Source organism: Crocuta crocuta, unplaced genomic scaffold (assembly GCF_008692635.1).
Source record: "Crocuta crocuta isolate KB4526 unplaced genomic scaffold, BGI_CrCroc_1.0 scaffold119, whole genome shotgun sequence".
Lineage (NCBI taxonomy): Eukaryota > Metazoa > Chordata > Mammalia > Carnivora > Hyaenidae > Crocuta > Crocuta crocuta.
The window spans coordinates 8,789,468-8,801,653 of NW_027551562.1; the positions used below are offsets into that span (position 1 = coordinate 8,789,468).

The window sequence follows — 12,186 nt, forward strand, 5'->3', positions numbered from 1 at the left end:
CCCGCCCCCCCCCGCCCCCAGCCCCAACCCCCACCTGGTGCTCCTCCTTCCTAGACTGCCTGGGTCTGTATGAGGGGGACAAACAGCTCAAACATTCATTTCCTTTTCCAGAAGACAAAGCAGGCTTTGGAGGGACAGGCCTTTCTCGTTTTAAAATTAAGCTCCTATGTTTAGCACGGCGCCGCGTTAGAGAAGACAAGCGAGTGACAGAGTCAGTCTCTCCTTAGGCGGCGCCCGGTAGGAAAGGAAGCCCTCCGAACGGGCTGACGAGGCTGGGGGCTCTGTCCGGCCCGCCTGCGAGGGCTCCTGTGGGCACCGGGCCGCCTCAGGCAGGCGGCCTGCTGGACGGGGAGAGGGCCCGCCGCGAGGACCTAGTGCTGTAGGTCACGGCTGGGTGGCCGGGGACAAGCGGGGGACGTGAGGAGCCCCGACCCCCTGAGCCCGCGAGGAGAGGCAGCAGCTGTGTTTAACAGCAGTAACCGTGCACGAGGGTGTAAGTCCTAAGAGCAGAAGATTTCAATCGATACCTGTTGATTCTTATCTATTAGAAAACATTTGGGCAACATCACTGACGAAGCCAGTTTGGAGTTAATCTTTCAAAGAAGAATACGGCTCCTTACCCAGGGGCTCAAGCTGACCCCACGGAAGGGTGCGGCGGTGCTGTGCCCAACACTGCCCAAGGACCTGGGAGGGTCAGGGATTTGTCGCCAGGCCATGATGAGACAGAAACAGAAGCCAAGTATTTTTAAAAATTTCTAGAGCAAATTTGAAATAGTAATTTTTAGGTCTATTGGAGTTCATATAAACAAGCTTGGCTTATATTCTGCATATTTAAATTTTTTTCTCTTTGCTAGTAATTGTTTTTTATTTTATTTTATAAAAGTATCAGGCCTACCATGGTTTAGGAAAAAAAACCAGACACAGACCCTCCGTCCCTGAGCACTGGAGAAGCCTGGGGGAGACGGCCGTGATCTAAGAGGCCTACACGGCCGCCTCCCGCCCTGGGCTCCACATCCTGGGAGGGACACTTGGGCCTTGTCAGGCAGCTGCTAAAAATAGCCTACTTGTGGGAGATCTGCCAACAGCAAATAGGAATTAAGGGTTATTTATGACAAGTAAAGCCAATCAAAGCGCATTCCACCCCCGGGTGACAGTGACGTCTGCAATGGTCCTTTGCAGAGTCCCCTTGAGTGGCTCAAATCTCCCACTCGACCTATTCTCTTCGTTTTTGGTCGGGGGCGGCCAGAAGCTGTTCTGGGACTGTCTTCCGGAGCCTTGTGTGGTCTGAAGGCTTCAACCTGGGATTTCAGAGTCTCACAGCTGCCACGGAGCACGCACTGAGCGAGAAGCCCGATGAGATAGTAATGTGCATTCCCTTCTTCTCTCACTGTGTACATGCTACGCGTTTAATCCTCAAGCCAGCCCTGGGAGAAAAGTATTACCCACACTGATAGAGCATGTTATGATTATTTTACAGATTAATAAATAATAACCAGGATTTTTAATTCTCATGTGGCTGACTCCAGAGTCTAGATTCTTTCTAATATCGCCTTCTAGAGCCTCAGGGACAGGAGCGATCACTATGAGTGCCATGGCACCATGTGCTATTTTCCCACCCAGGGCTCCTGCTAGCCGGCCATGGCCTAAGGGGCCCTGCACTGTCTGTCCCTGCTTATCTGCTGTGCTCTGCCCACCGCAGTGGTCTTTCGGTGCTCAGACATACTTGGCCCCTTCGCCCTTGGGACCTTGAGCTTGGTGTGCTCTCTCCCTGGAATGTTCTTCTCCACATGTCCTCCCTCTGGACCTCCCCTCCTGTGCCCAGTCCTCTCTGTCACAGTCGGGCTGAGCGAGGAGGCTGGACCTTGAGGACAAGACGAATGGAGGGACAGCTCACAGGTCTGGTGGACCCTGGGCAGTCATCCTGTGGTAGCCACTGGTAGATTCTGAGTCAGAATGCGAGGGTCAGATTTTAGAAACACCGCTGTGGTAGGCAGGGAGCAGTGACGCTGACATTTACATCACCCCCTTCTCCTGGCTTTCCTGTTTCCGCCTGTTACTCCCGTTAGAAGGAGGCCCCTGTCCTGACCACACACTTGCCCTCACCCCTACAGCCTACAACGCCTACCTGACAAACACCTATTCAAAGATGGGGTAGGGAATATCCAACTCACCTGTGACACTAGTACTGATTTGGCCCTGAAGCCAACAATGACAATAAGTAAGTCCTTCTCACTTCTGGACAGCAATGCTAAACTCTACCAGAACACTAATGAAGATGCCACGACCTTAAAAGAATGATCAATTATGCCTTGGGGCACCTGGGTGGCTTTGTCAGTTAAGCGTCTGACACTTGATTTTGGCTCAGGTCATGATTTCATGGTTTGTGAATTTGAGACCCCTGTTGGGCTTTGTGCTGATAGCATGGAGCCTGCTTGGGATTCTCTCTCTCTGCCCCTCCCCTGCGCATGCAATCTCAAAATAAACAAACTTAAAAACAAAATAATGATCAATTATGCCTTAAGTAGGGATTGAACTCTGGAACGCATGGCTAGCTCAAACCCAAGCAAAAGGTCTCACCATTGTTCATCATGTTAAACTCCTTACAAGTTTTTTTTTTTTGTTTATTACTTGTGAGAGAGACAGAGCATGAGTGGGGGAGGGGCAGAGAGAGGGGGAGACGGAGACAACCAAACAGAAACAGGCTCCAGGCTATCAGCACAGAGCCCAATGTGGGGCTCGAACCCACAAACTGACCTGAGCTGAAATCAGATGCTTAACTAACTGAGCCACCCAGGTGCCCCTCAAGTTTTTTAAAATTTTTTTATGTTTTAATTTTTAAAAAATGTTTTATTTATTTCTGAGAGAGAGAGGCAGCGTGAGCAAGGGAGGGGCAGAGAGAGAGGGAGACACAGAATCTGAAACAGGCTCTGAGCTGTCAGCACAGAGCCCGACACGGGGCTCAAACCCATGAACCGTGAGATCATGACCTGAACCGAAGTCAGACGCTTAACCAACTGAGCCACCCAGGTGCCCCTCAAGTTTTTTTAAAAAAGTAATATATTTAAAATACAGAGCCAACGGTATACTTAGTAGAAAAACTATTACAGACAACATTTTTACAAATAAAAGCAGGTCAGGACTAGTTAGTATAAAAATTGGTAAGGGTGCCTCAAGAGCACCCCTAAGAGAACTATGACATATGTAACAAATACTGAAAATGGAGAAAGAATATGCTTTCCAACAAGTGACAAGTGTCAATTACACCTAAAAAATGGGGGGAAAAGGGATAGCTATGTACGCAGAAAACCCACAGAAATTGGTCAGAGTTCATGTGATAAATACTGGAAAACACAAGCGTCTAACAATGAACTGCATATGCACACAGAAAATATAGAGCCAATGAGCTCAGTGAAAATGAGACCCTGTTACAGCAGTGGCAGGAGCTCTGAGTGGATGGGCAGTAAGCTAATAAGGGAAGTGAGACACAAAGTCAAGTCACCAAAGTGACGCAGGTGAAGTAAAGGGTGAGGGCACAAAGGTGGGGGCCCTGACCGTGAGGACGTCCCAGAACTTGGGCCGTCAGGCAGGTGAGGCAGAGCACTGACCGGNGTGTGGGTTACACGACTCACACATTTAACAGAGCTCAGCCGACCGCACGCTCCAGGTCTGCTCGGTCATCGTGTGTGCATGGTCTCAATGCTGAGAAAATGCCCACACTCATCAGCTGGGTCCTGAGCCTCGAATATAAACACCTGGAGCCGCTCGGGAGACCAAGCCAGCGGCAAACCCGTTGGCTGCTTCCGCTGCCTAAGCTGGGGTCACATCCGGCCTGGGTGGGGGTTCTGAGAACAGTCTCCTGACCCATGTCGTGACTCAAGCTCCTTCCTGCTGCTGGAAGGGATTTCCTGATCTTGTCTATTTTGCCAATTCCAATGGATCTTGCAGCCTTGGCTCAACACATCTGGACTCTGGCACCATCCCCGGCCCCTCCAAGCACCCACGGGGTCCCCGTGAGCCCCTGGTGCATCCCAGGAGGGCAGCATGGGCTGACGCTCTGCAACCCTGAGCAAACCTTGCTCACTCGTGGTCAGTCGTACACGAGATGGTGGTATTTACACACAGCAAGTCTAGTCTGGAGAATCGGTAACGGTGACTTTTTAAAATACAAATCAACACAAGAAAACAAGCTGTCTGGACAGAAGTTTAAGACGGGCTAGGGAACGGCCGGGCTCGTTCCATGTCCAAACTGATTTGCTCAGATTTCCCCACTGAACAATCACCGCTGTCTGCAGCTTGCCTTCTGTCAAGATACACTTGAACTTAAATAATTTAGATTTTTTATAGCACGAAACTTTTGTTCAGAAGTGAGGCCCACATCTTGCCTATCATCTCCTACGGCTCGCTGTAAACGTACATACAGAAGAGCGCCCGGCAAGCGAAGTGTTAAAACTCTGCCAGCACGATGTGGCCTCGCGTGCGCTGAGGGTTCTCGGTTGACTCAGGGCTCGGCCACACACTAGCTGGGTGACCTCGAGAAATCTCCCGTGCTATAAAATGAGGGTGTCACAGGCAGGTTCACATTCCTTTATCCTCATTTCCAAAATCTAATGAGCACCGAAGACTGGTAAAAAATTTTTTTGACATTTGAAGCAAGCTAATTTCATGGCAAAAGGTGATCTGAATGGATGTGAAGTCTTATCTATACCCATTAAGGTGAACGTCTGTGTTTTGCTGTTTACCCATGGCACGTACACCACGACGTTAGCTTTCGACAGGGCAACAATACTGGATTCTGAAGGACATAAAACCTTCTAGAATTTCAGGTAAAGGATTTTGGACCTGCCTCCTCCTCACGGGGTGGCTGGGCAGACTGGCCGACTTCCCACATGAGGAATACATCAGGGGGCGGATGGCACGTGGTGGACGGCACGTACGATCTGAAGCGCCACACTGCGCCAAGGGTGTGTGCTGAGCAGCACCGCATCTGTCCTGACTGGCAGCGGTGGAGGGTGGTATGTGTCTGATGTCCCCGAGCCCCCGTGCGCTCCGGCCCGGCGGGCGTGCTGAGGGAAGCACCAGTACGGCCTGCGCTCGAGGCACTGGCCTCTCCAGCAGTGAAACTGGGCTTCACTGAAGCGGAGTGCATAGGCCGCTTTGTTTAATTGTAAACTACACTTTCAAACAACTGAAAGCCACGTATAAGTGACGCTGACGAACGCTGCCGGATACGGATGAAGTCACTCCCCTAGCACCATTACTTGGTGATTTACATGTTCCAGTGCTTGGAAGACAGTAAGCAATGTAAGAGCCGTACCCCCCTGGTTGGTGTCTGGTCCCTTGGCTTACAGTGGAACTCAGACTTGGCTTCAGCGACTGTTTACTCAATCAAAGCATGAGGGACTGGCTGTGCCCCGACCAGGGAAAGGTACCAACCTGAGGATTTGTGCAAACGGTCCTGACTCTGCTCAGCCATCCTTTCCAGGTTACTCCTGAAGACAGAGCCAGCCGTGCAGGGAACGCGGGAGTGGGTTCTGAGGCTCAGAGCATGGAAGTGGGTGGCATGGGGCCCCAAGTCCAAAGGGCCCTTGTGTCAAGGGACACACAGAGACCACTCTGCCCCTCCATTTCTTCTCTGCACCAGGAGATGTCTGCGGTGGCCATCATTTGGATTATCCAGACATGTGGGGGAGGGTAGAGGGCACGAGAGGAGGGGCGCCAGGAAGGCAAAGCCTGGGTTCTCCGCTGTCGGGTCACACATCCTACAGCAGCAAGATGCAGGCTCTTACGTGTGAGCCGACACTGAAAGGGGGAGTGGCTTCTGCAAAGACCATAGGAATGCCCACACTTCTGAGCCCAGGAGCCACCACTAACATCTTAGAAACCTGGCTGGAAAAAATAATCCAAGAAAAGCAAATAACCCATTATTGCAAGTGTTAGGGGACCAGATGTAAAACAAACTCTCTGGTTTTTAAAAAGATGGACTGTTCCAATCATCTGCAACACAGCAGACTCTGCCAGAGGGTCTCAGGCGCAAGAAATAGGAACCACCAGAATTGCCAGAAACACAATTACCAGGAATCTCTCCTCTTTCTCGAGCCAGCGCTGGTCTTCCTCCATCTCCTGCTGCTGTCGGATCAGCCGCTCCTCCATCAGGTGGGTCGGCAACGCCTGCCCAATCCCGCGCAGGTCCAGGGCTGCAGAGTCCTAGCGGGAGGCAAATAAAAGAGCGCGTCCTCTCTTGGGGGCCCATTTAGGGTAATTATACTGTTTTGTGTGTCTTTCCAAAACAACGAAATGAAAAGGAAGGGTGGGGGAAAGAGGGTCTCTTATACTCTGCTTGTGGGAGCGATTTTCTTGGAGGCGGCATGTTACCGCCTGCCAAGCATCTTTAACGAGTACAAAGTTGTTCAGCCCACGGCTCTACCTGCAGGGATTTATTCTAAGGAAACTATCCAAGGAATGTGCAGAGAACACACCACCGGCTACGGTGAAGGGGTGAAAGCAGTCTGGAGGTGGACTAGGAGGGTTACACTCCGCACACATGCAGTGGCGTACTGAGCAATCATTAAACATGCTCACTCCAAGGGCAAGGGCGCAGGCAGCGACGGCGGGTGTGCTGGGGTCCCAGAAACGACATCTACTGTTGCACGAGTGGTTCCTGGCTGACCAGTTAACCTGCCCACGGAGCGGCAGCCTCTGTCCCCTGCTCCTTCTTGGGATATGCCTCACGCACACTCTAATTACGTTCAGGCTGGTGCACTGCCTTTCAGATGGGTGGGATAATGATGACGGCATCTCGTTGTTCTAGTAAAAAGGAGTCACAGAACTAGGAAGGACTGGAGCAGATAGAGCACCCTGATCTCAGAGTTAGGTCACCAAAATAAACAACTCAGGATTCAGGAATAAAGGGAACTTTGAGCAAAGCTTCGTGCTAACGAACGAAGGCCCAACACGTCCCATTTACCTCCATGTTGGGCTGCCACATTGAGATCTCCTGTGGTCTGTGATTCCACGAGTCCATCTGGTCCAAAAGAGATGCCTGACCCGGGTAGATGCTGCCGGCCATGGCTGTAATCCCATGCGAGCCGGGATAGCCAGATACCTGCGAATGTGGGGCAGCAGGTCACGTTCCGACACAGCTGTGCTCTCTGCATGCAAGCAAGCAGCCAAGATGACAAAGAACACTGTGGAAACGGGACAGTGGGGCCTGAGACGTCCACATCCAGGTCCCCAGAACCTGTGGTTGTGGCGTTTCACACGGCAAAGGGACTTCACACGCGGGATCGTGAATGAGGAGTCTTGAAGTGCGGAGACTACCCTGGGTTACCCGAGCGGACCTAACGGAATAGGGGCGGGCAGGTTCCTGACAAGTGGGGGGGGAGAGGAGGGGAGATGTGCCTTCTGAGGAGCGCTCAGAGAGGCTCGGCACTCCAGGGTTTAAAGGCGGGGGAGGGGCCGTGGCCTCTGGCAGCTGGTAGAGGCAAGGAAGCGGATTGTCAACTAAAGTCCCAAAAAGGCCGCGTTGAAAACTAAATCAAACACATACAGGAAACCGGAAATTCTGCACCCTGGATGCAGAAGCAGCAGGGACCATGAAGGCGGCTCTGCACATGCACCTCCCCGAGGGAGCCCTTCTTCCTCCTGAGCCAGGGCTGGGGGGGAGCAGAGTCGGCGCCCAGAGCGGGGGCTCAGGTTCAGTGGAGAACACTTCAGGGCAGAAGGGAAACGCAAGGGTGTCTTTATACGGTTCCCTCTGTCGGTCACAAGAAAAAGAGGGGACAGAGCAGTATTTGTTTCCATAACTCACTAGACTAGTACTGTGTGGCTGGAGTTGTCTTTTTTTTTTTTTTTTTAATGTTTATTTATTTTTGAAGGAGAGAGAGATAGAGAATGAGCAGGGGAGGGGCAGAGAGAGGGAAACAGAATCTGAAACAGGCTCCAGGCTCTGAGCTGTCAGCAAGGAGCCCGATGCAGGGCTCAAACTCTCGATTCAGGAGATCATGACCTGAGCTGAAGTGAGATGCTTAACTGACTGAGCCATGCAGGCGCCTTGTCAGTTAAGTTTTTAATAAGATCAAGCACCATCAAATCCATATTTCCAAATATCAACACATTCTTCAGCAAAGATTTTGTGCATTTGTTAGGTCTCTAGGCATGGATTTATTCCCAAATTGCATACTGACAACTAATGAACTTTCAAGTAAGATGAACAAATAGTTCTCACAGTTTACTTAAATGAAAATACTTTTTTAAATGTTTATTTTTTGAGGGAGAGGGAGAAGGGGAGGGGCAGAGAGAGGAGGGACACAGGGTCTGAAGCAGGCTCTGCACTGACACTGTGGAGCCTGATGCAGGGCTTGAACTCACGAACCGTGAGATCATGACCTGAGCCAAAACCGGATGCTTAACCGACTGAGTCCCCCAGGCTCCCCCTTGAATGGGAATATGTTAATAAAAAAATTCCACCCAACATAAAGTGTCCTATCACTATTTTTGGTTGGAAGGGACACACTACTGCCAGAGAACTTTTAGGAATTTGCCCAAGAGATGTGAAGTATTCTGTGGCCATCACACCAGCGATGTGAAAGGACCCAATGAGCATTTTAGGCTAGAAGGAACATGAAATAGCACCAGGCAACACCCTATTACTATTCTCATTTGCAGGATAAAGAAACCTGGGGCTTGGGAGAGTTAATCATTCATTTGTTCAATGAGAATATGAGTATTTTAATTTCTCCACTGAATCCTTACTCTGTTCTACACACAGCCATAGGCATGTCAAACGGAGACAAGTGCCCGTCCTCATGGGCAGCCACTCCAGGGGGCGGCAGCCACTGAGCAGTGTAAGCCAGGGCCCCAGGTGGAAGCCACATGGCCCAGGGCCCTGACCGCGTGCCCGCTCTATCTTGTGAGCAGGTGCGGTCACGTTTCTCTCTCAACAAGCGTGGGGTCCAGTCCCTGCTCGGTGACTGTCTTCTCTCCTCAGGCCACCCCCACCCCTCTGGCTGCTCTGAGCGCTGTCCTAGTCCCCGCCGCGATGAGCCATGGCCGGGCAACCCGTGACCCACACTTATGGTGACGGAGGCGCCCAAGAGCTCCTCCCTCGAGGGCCGAGGGCACGGGGCGGTCACTGCCAGCCTGCAGCATGAGGAGCTGCCCCGGGGAACCCAGTGGTTCACCCCCCCCCGCCGAAGGCAAGTGGGGGTCTCAGGAAAGGGTCTCCCAAAACAGGGCCGTGAGTCCTGTGGCAGATCACCTGGGGGTGCCTGGCAACAACAGAAGGCTCGAGGGCCCCCGTCAGAATCTGTACGCGGGGGTCTAGAGGCAGTCAAGTAGGTCAAGAGCCCGCAGCACACCCACTTCCCGTGTTCCCCGTAGCAGCGACCTTCCAGCTGGGGACGGCCGCACCCACACTGGCTGTCAGCTCCGCACTGGGGAGGGGAGAGGGTTGTCCATCTGACCCAAGAGCCTGGATTTGAATCCTAGTTGAGAGGCATGTAAAGGAATAAAAGTGCTTTCATCTGAGTGGAGGCAGCAGGGTAATCAGGCTTCGGTTTGCTCCCCGAGAGACAGAGGAGTCAGGGGAGACGGCAGTTAAGGCAACTCCCCCTCCCCAGACAGACACCCACTGTTTGTTTAGTGTCTAGATGCTTCTCCAGCCAACACTTCTTATCAGAGGCCCCTTATCACAGCTAACCCAGCCAGCTGGCTACGAGTATCTGGTGCAGTCACATAGCAGGCACGGCCACAGTAAAGCCACAGCCGATACCAATTACAAGAGAGGGTTTTATTTCCTAGAAGTGATTTGGCCTGTTACCCAAATGACATTATTACAGGTAAACAATCTGTGGTCCAGTCACACAATGGAATATTCCCCAGCACTAAAAAGGAGTGAATTAGTGACGTCCTCAATGCATGGACACCACACCCAGTCAAGGAGGACACCCTGTTCGGTCCGTTTATCTCAAAGTCAAGAACAGGCCACACCAATCTCTCCTAACAGTACGAGGGTGGCTGCACTGGGCAGCAGGTGACACAGGGCAGGGGAGGGGCCTTCCAGGGCCACGGACGTGTTCTCTATGCCGGTGTGGCACGGGGAGCCCGCTGTCCACCTCCGTCAGAACGGAGTCAGGGATACCTCCAAAGAGCAAAGACTCTTCCCTCGAAAACAAAAACATTACTGCCTCTGCTTCTGGTCCCTTTCTTTCAAGAATAAATAGTCTTTCCCAATTTGTGTTAAGATCTTTGCCTGTAAGTCTGACTATCTTTCCACACCTGTCCATATGGAATCCTGTCTAGTTTTCAAGGTAAATGTGAATGTTATTCTTGCCTTCCAGAAAAACGGCCCAGCTCATTACTAGTTCGCCGGAGCAGAGGAAAGGGGTGGGGCCGAGGACGTGGGGCAGGACAGCCGTTCTGGGGTGTCAACACGACATCCACTTAGATGGTTATTAGGCTGAGCACTTTCTTAGTTCTCTGCGTCCCAAATCCTACTCATAAGCACAGAAATAAAAAAACAAATCTATGTAACGTACCTCCCTACCCCAAACATGAAGAACGAGAGTGCATCTTACATCTCTAGTGACTGGCATACCTGGTAATGATTGGTCTGCACCACGTGCTGTGGGCTGGGATAAAATCCTTCGCTCGACCTTGGACTAGGGTAACCAGGTCTGCTGGGCTGCGAACAAATCAGAAGAGTATCATGTGAATGAATATTTTGATAATTTTGTTAAATCTGTTTTACTGAAAAGAACAGGAAAAAAAAAGGCTTTCTCCAAAAGCCTTTCGTTGTAAAGAATGACCAAGGGTGTCAAGGCACGTCGAGCGGGGAAAGAGTCTGTCCCGGCAAGGTCTGCGACAGCGGGACATCGCCACGTGGAACAGCAAAGCCAGATCCCTTCCCCACAATACACACAAGATGAACTCCAAATGGATCATGGATCTAAATGGAAGCTTTTGGAAAAGGTTTTAGAGGAGAACAGGCATATCTCTGTGCCCGGAGGGGGTGGGGGGGGGCACTGGTTTCCTCAATAGGACACCAGTATCTCAATCAAGAGAGAACAAAAGGATAAACTGCACTTGGCCACAATGAAAAGCTTTCGTGTTGCCAATGACGCCACCAAGAAGGAGAGGCAGCCCGCAGAATCTAAGAAAGTATCTGCTAATCGGAGAGTCAGACCCAGAAACTTCAGGAACTCTTGTAACTCAGCAACAGAACGAAGTCTGACTGGACGGTGGGCAAAGGGTGCGAGTAGACCCAAGGGAGCGCTAGCAGCAGCCGGTCAGCTGTGCGGCCCCACGGGACCCCAGGGAGCGCAGATCAGGGGGCTTCCGGAGCAGGGGCGGAGCCGGCTGCTCCCCAGCTGTGTGACTGCGCGCGCAGCCCAGTGAGCCGAGTGGCTTCCGCATCCATCAAACAGGGGTCGAGCTAGAGGGACTGTGAAGTCACTCCCAGCTCTAAAATTCTCAATCTGTGACATACGAGACTTTAAAGTTCATAGCAAAAGAGTGGTTTAGCCTGAAATAGAAGATCAATCCATGAAGTCTTCTAAACCTGAGGGACTGAACAGAGTCCTTATTCGCCAGCTGAATGAAGACCAGAATAAAAGGAGATGGGAGTTAGGTGCCAGCGAGCCTAGGGGAGGAAAGAAACGTCTGAGAGCCTGCATCTCTTCCCATGGATACACATCGTCCTGGAGGAGCACACGCTTTGCTCGAGTCAGGTCGGTGTCAAGGAACCTCTCGTCACCCCATGGCGTTGTTCATGCCGGTCCCACTGCCCAGATGCCTCCTGCCTCAGCCTGGGGAGCTCTGCCCCGTCTTCTGAGTCTTTAACATCCAAGTCCCCAGCTGTCCCCTGTAACACGACCCAGCTACCTCTGAACCTGCCCAAGCCCTGCTACTGTGGGCCTGTTACGTCTCCGTGGGTGGAAATGCTTCCTCATCCCACAAGCCTACATTCCAGTGGCCCACATGCGGTTGACCCCAAACCTAACCAAATATGAGGATGGATTCCCAAGACTCCGGAAGCAGGGAAGGGTCATCAAGGGGGCGTCACAGGCTTTACTCTGTGCTCTAGGGAGGCAGCTTCTACAGCCTGCTCCATGAAGCCTGACAGACTACTCTTCAGATTTATATTTTTAAAGATTTCACTGGAACAAGTAGTGAAAGAGAGGTAAAGAC

At 51.6% G+C, this 12,186-nt stretch overlaps 1 protein-coding gene across 8 annotated transcripts in view; it reads right to left on the bottom strand.

Annotated features, from left to right (window-relative positions):
- Window positions 1-12,186, bottom strand: part of PTK2 (protein tyrosine kinase 2) — a 245,595-nt gene that overhangs the window by 20,322 nt on the left and 213,087 nt on the right. For all 8 annotated transcript variants that reach the window (XM_077750005.1, XM_077750004.1, XM_077750007.1 and 5 more), the window contains 3 exons: window positions 10,595-10,681; window positions 6,965-7,102; window positions 6,073-6,204 (listed from right to left, as the gene is read on the bottom strand). In XM_077750005.1, coding sequence (XP_077606131.1) covers window positions 6,073-6,204; window positions 6,965-7,102; window positions 10,595-10,681 — 357 coding nt within the window. The remainder of the gene's footprint in view (window positions 1-6,072; window positions 6,205-6,964; window positions 7,103-10,594; window positions 10,682-12,186) is intronic.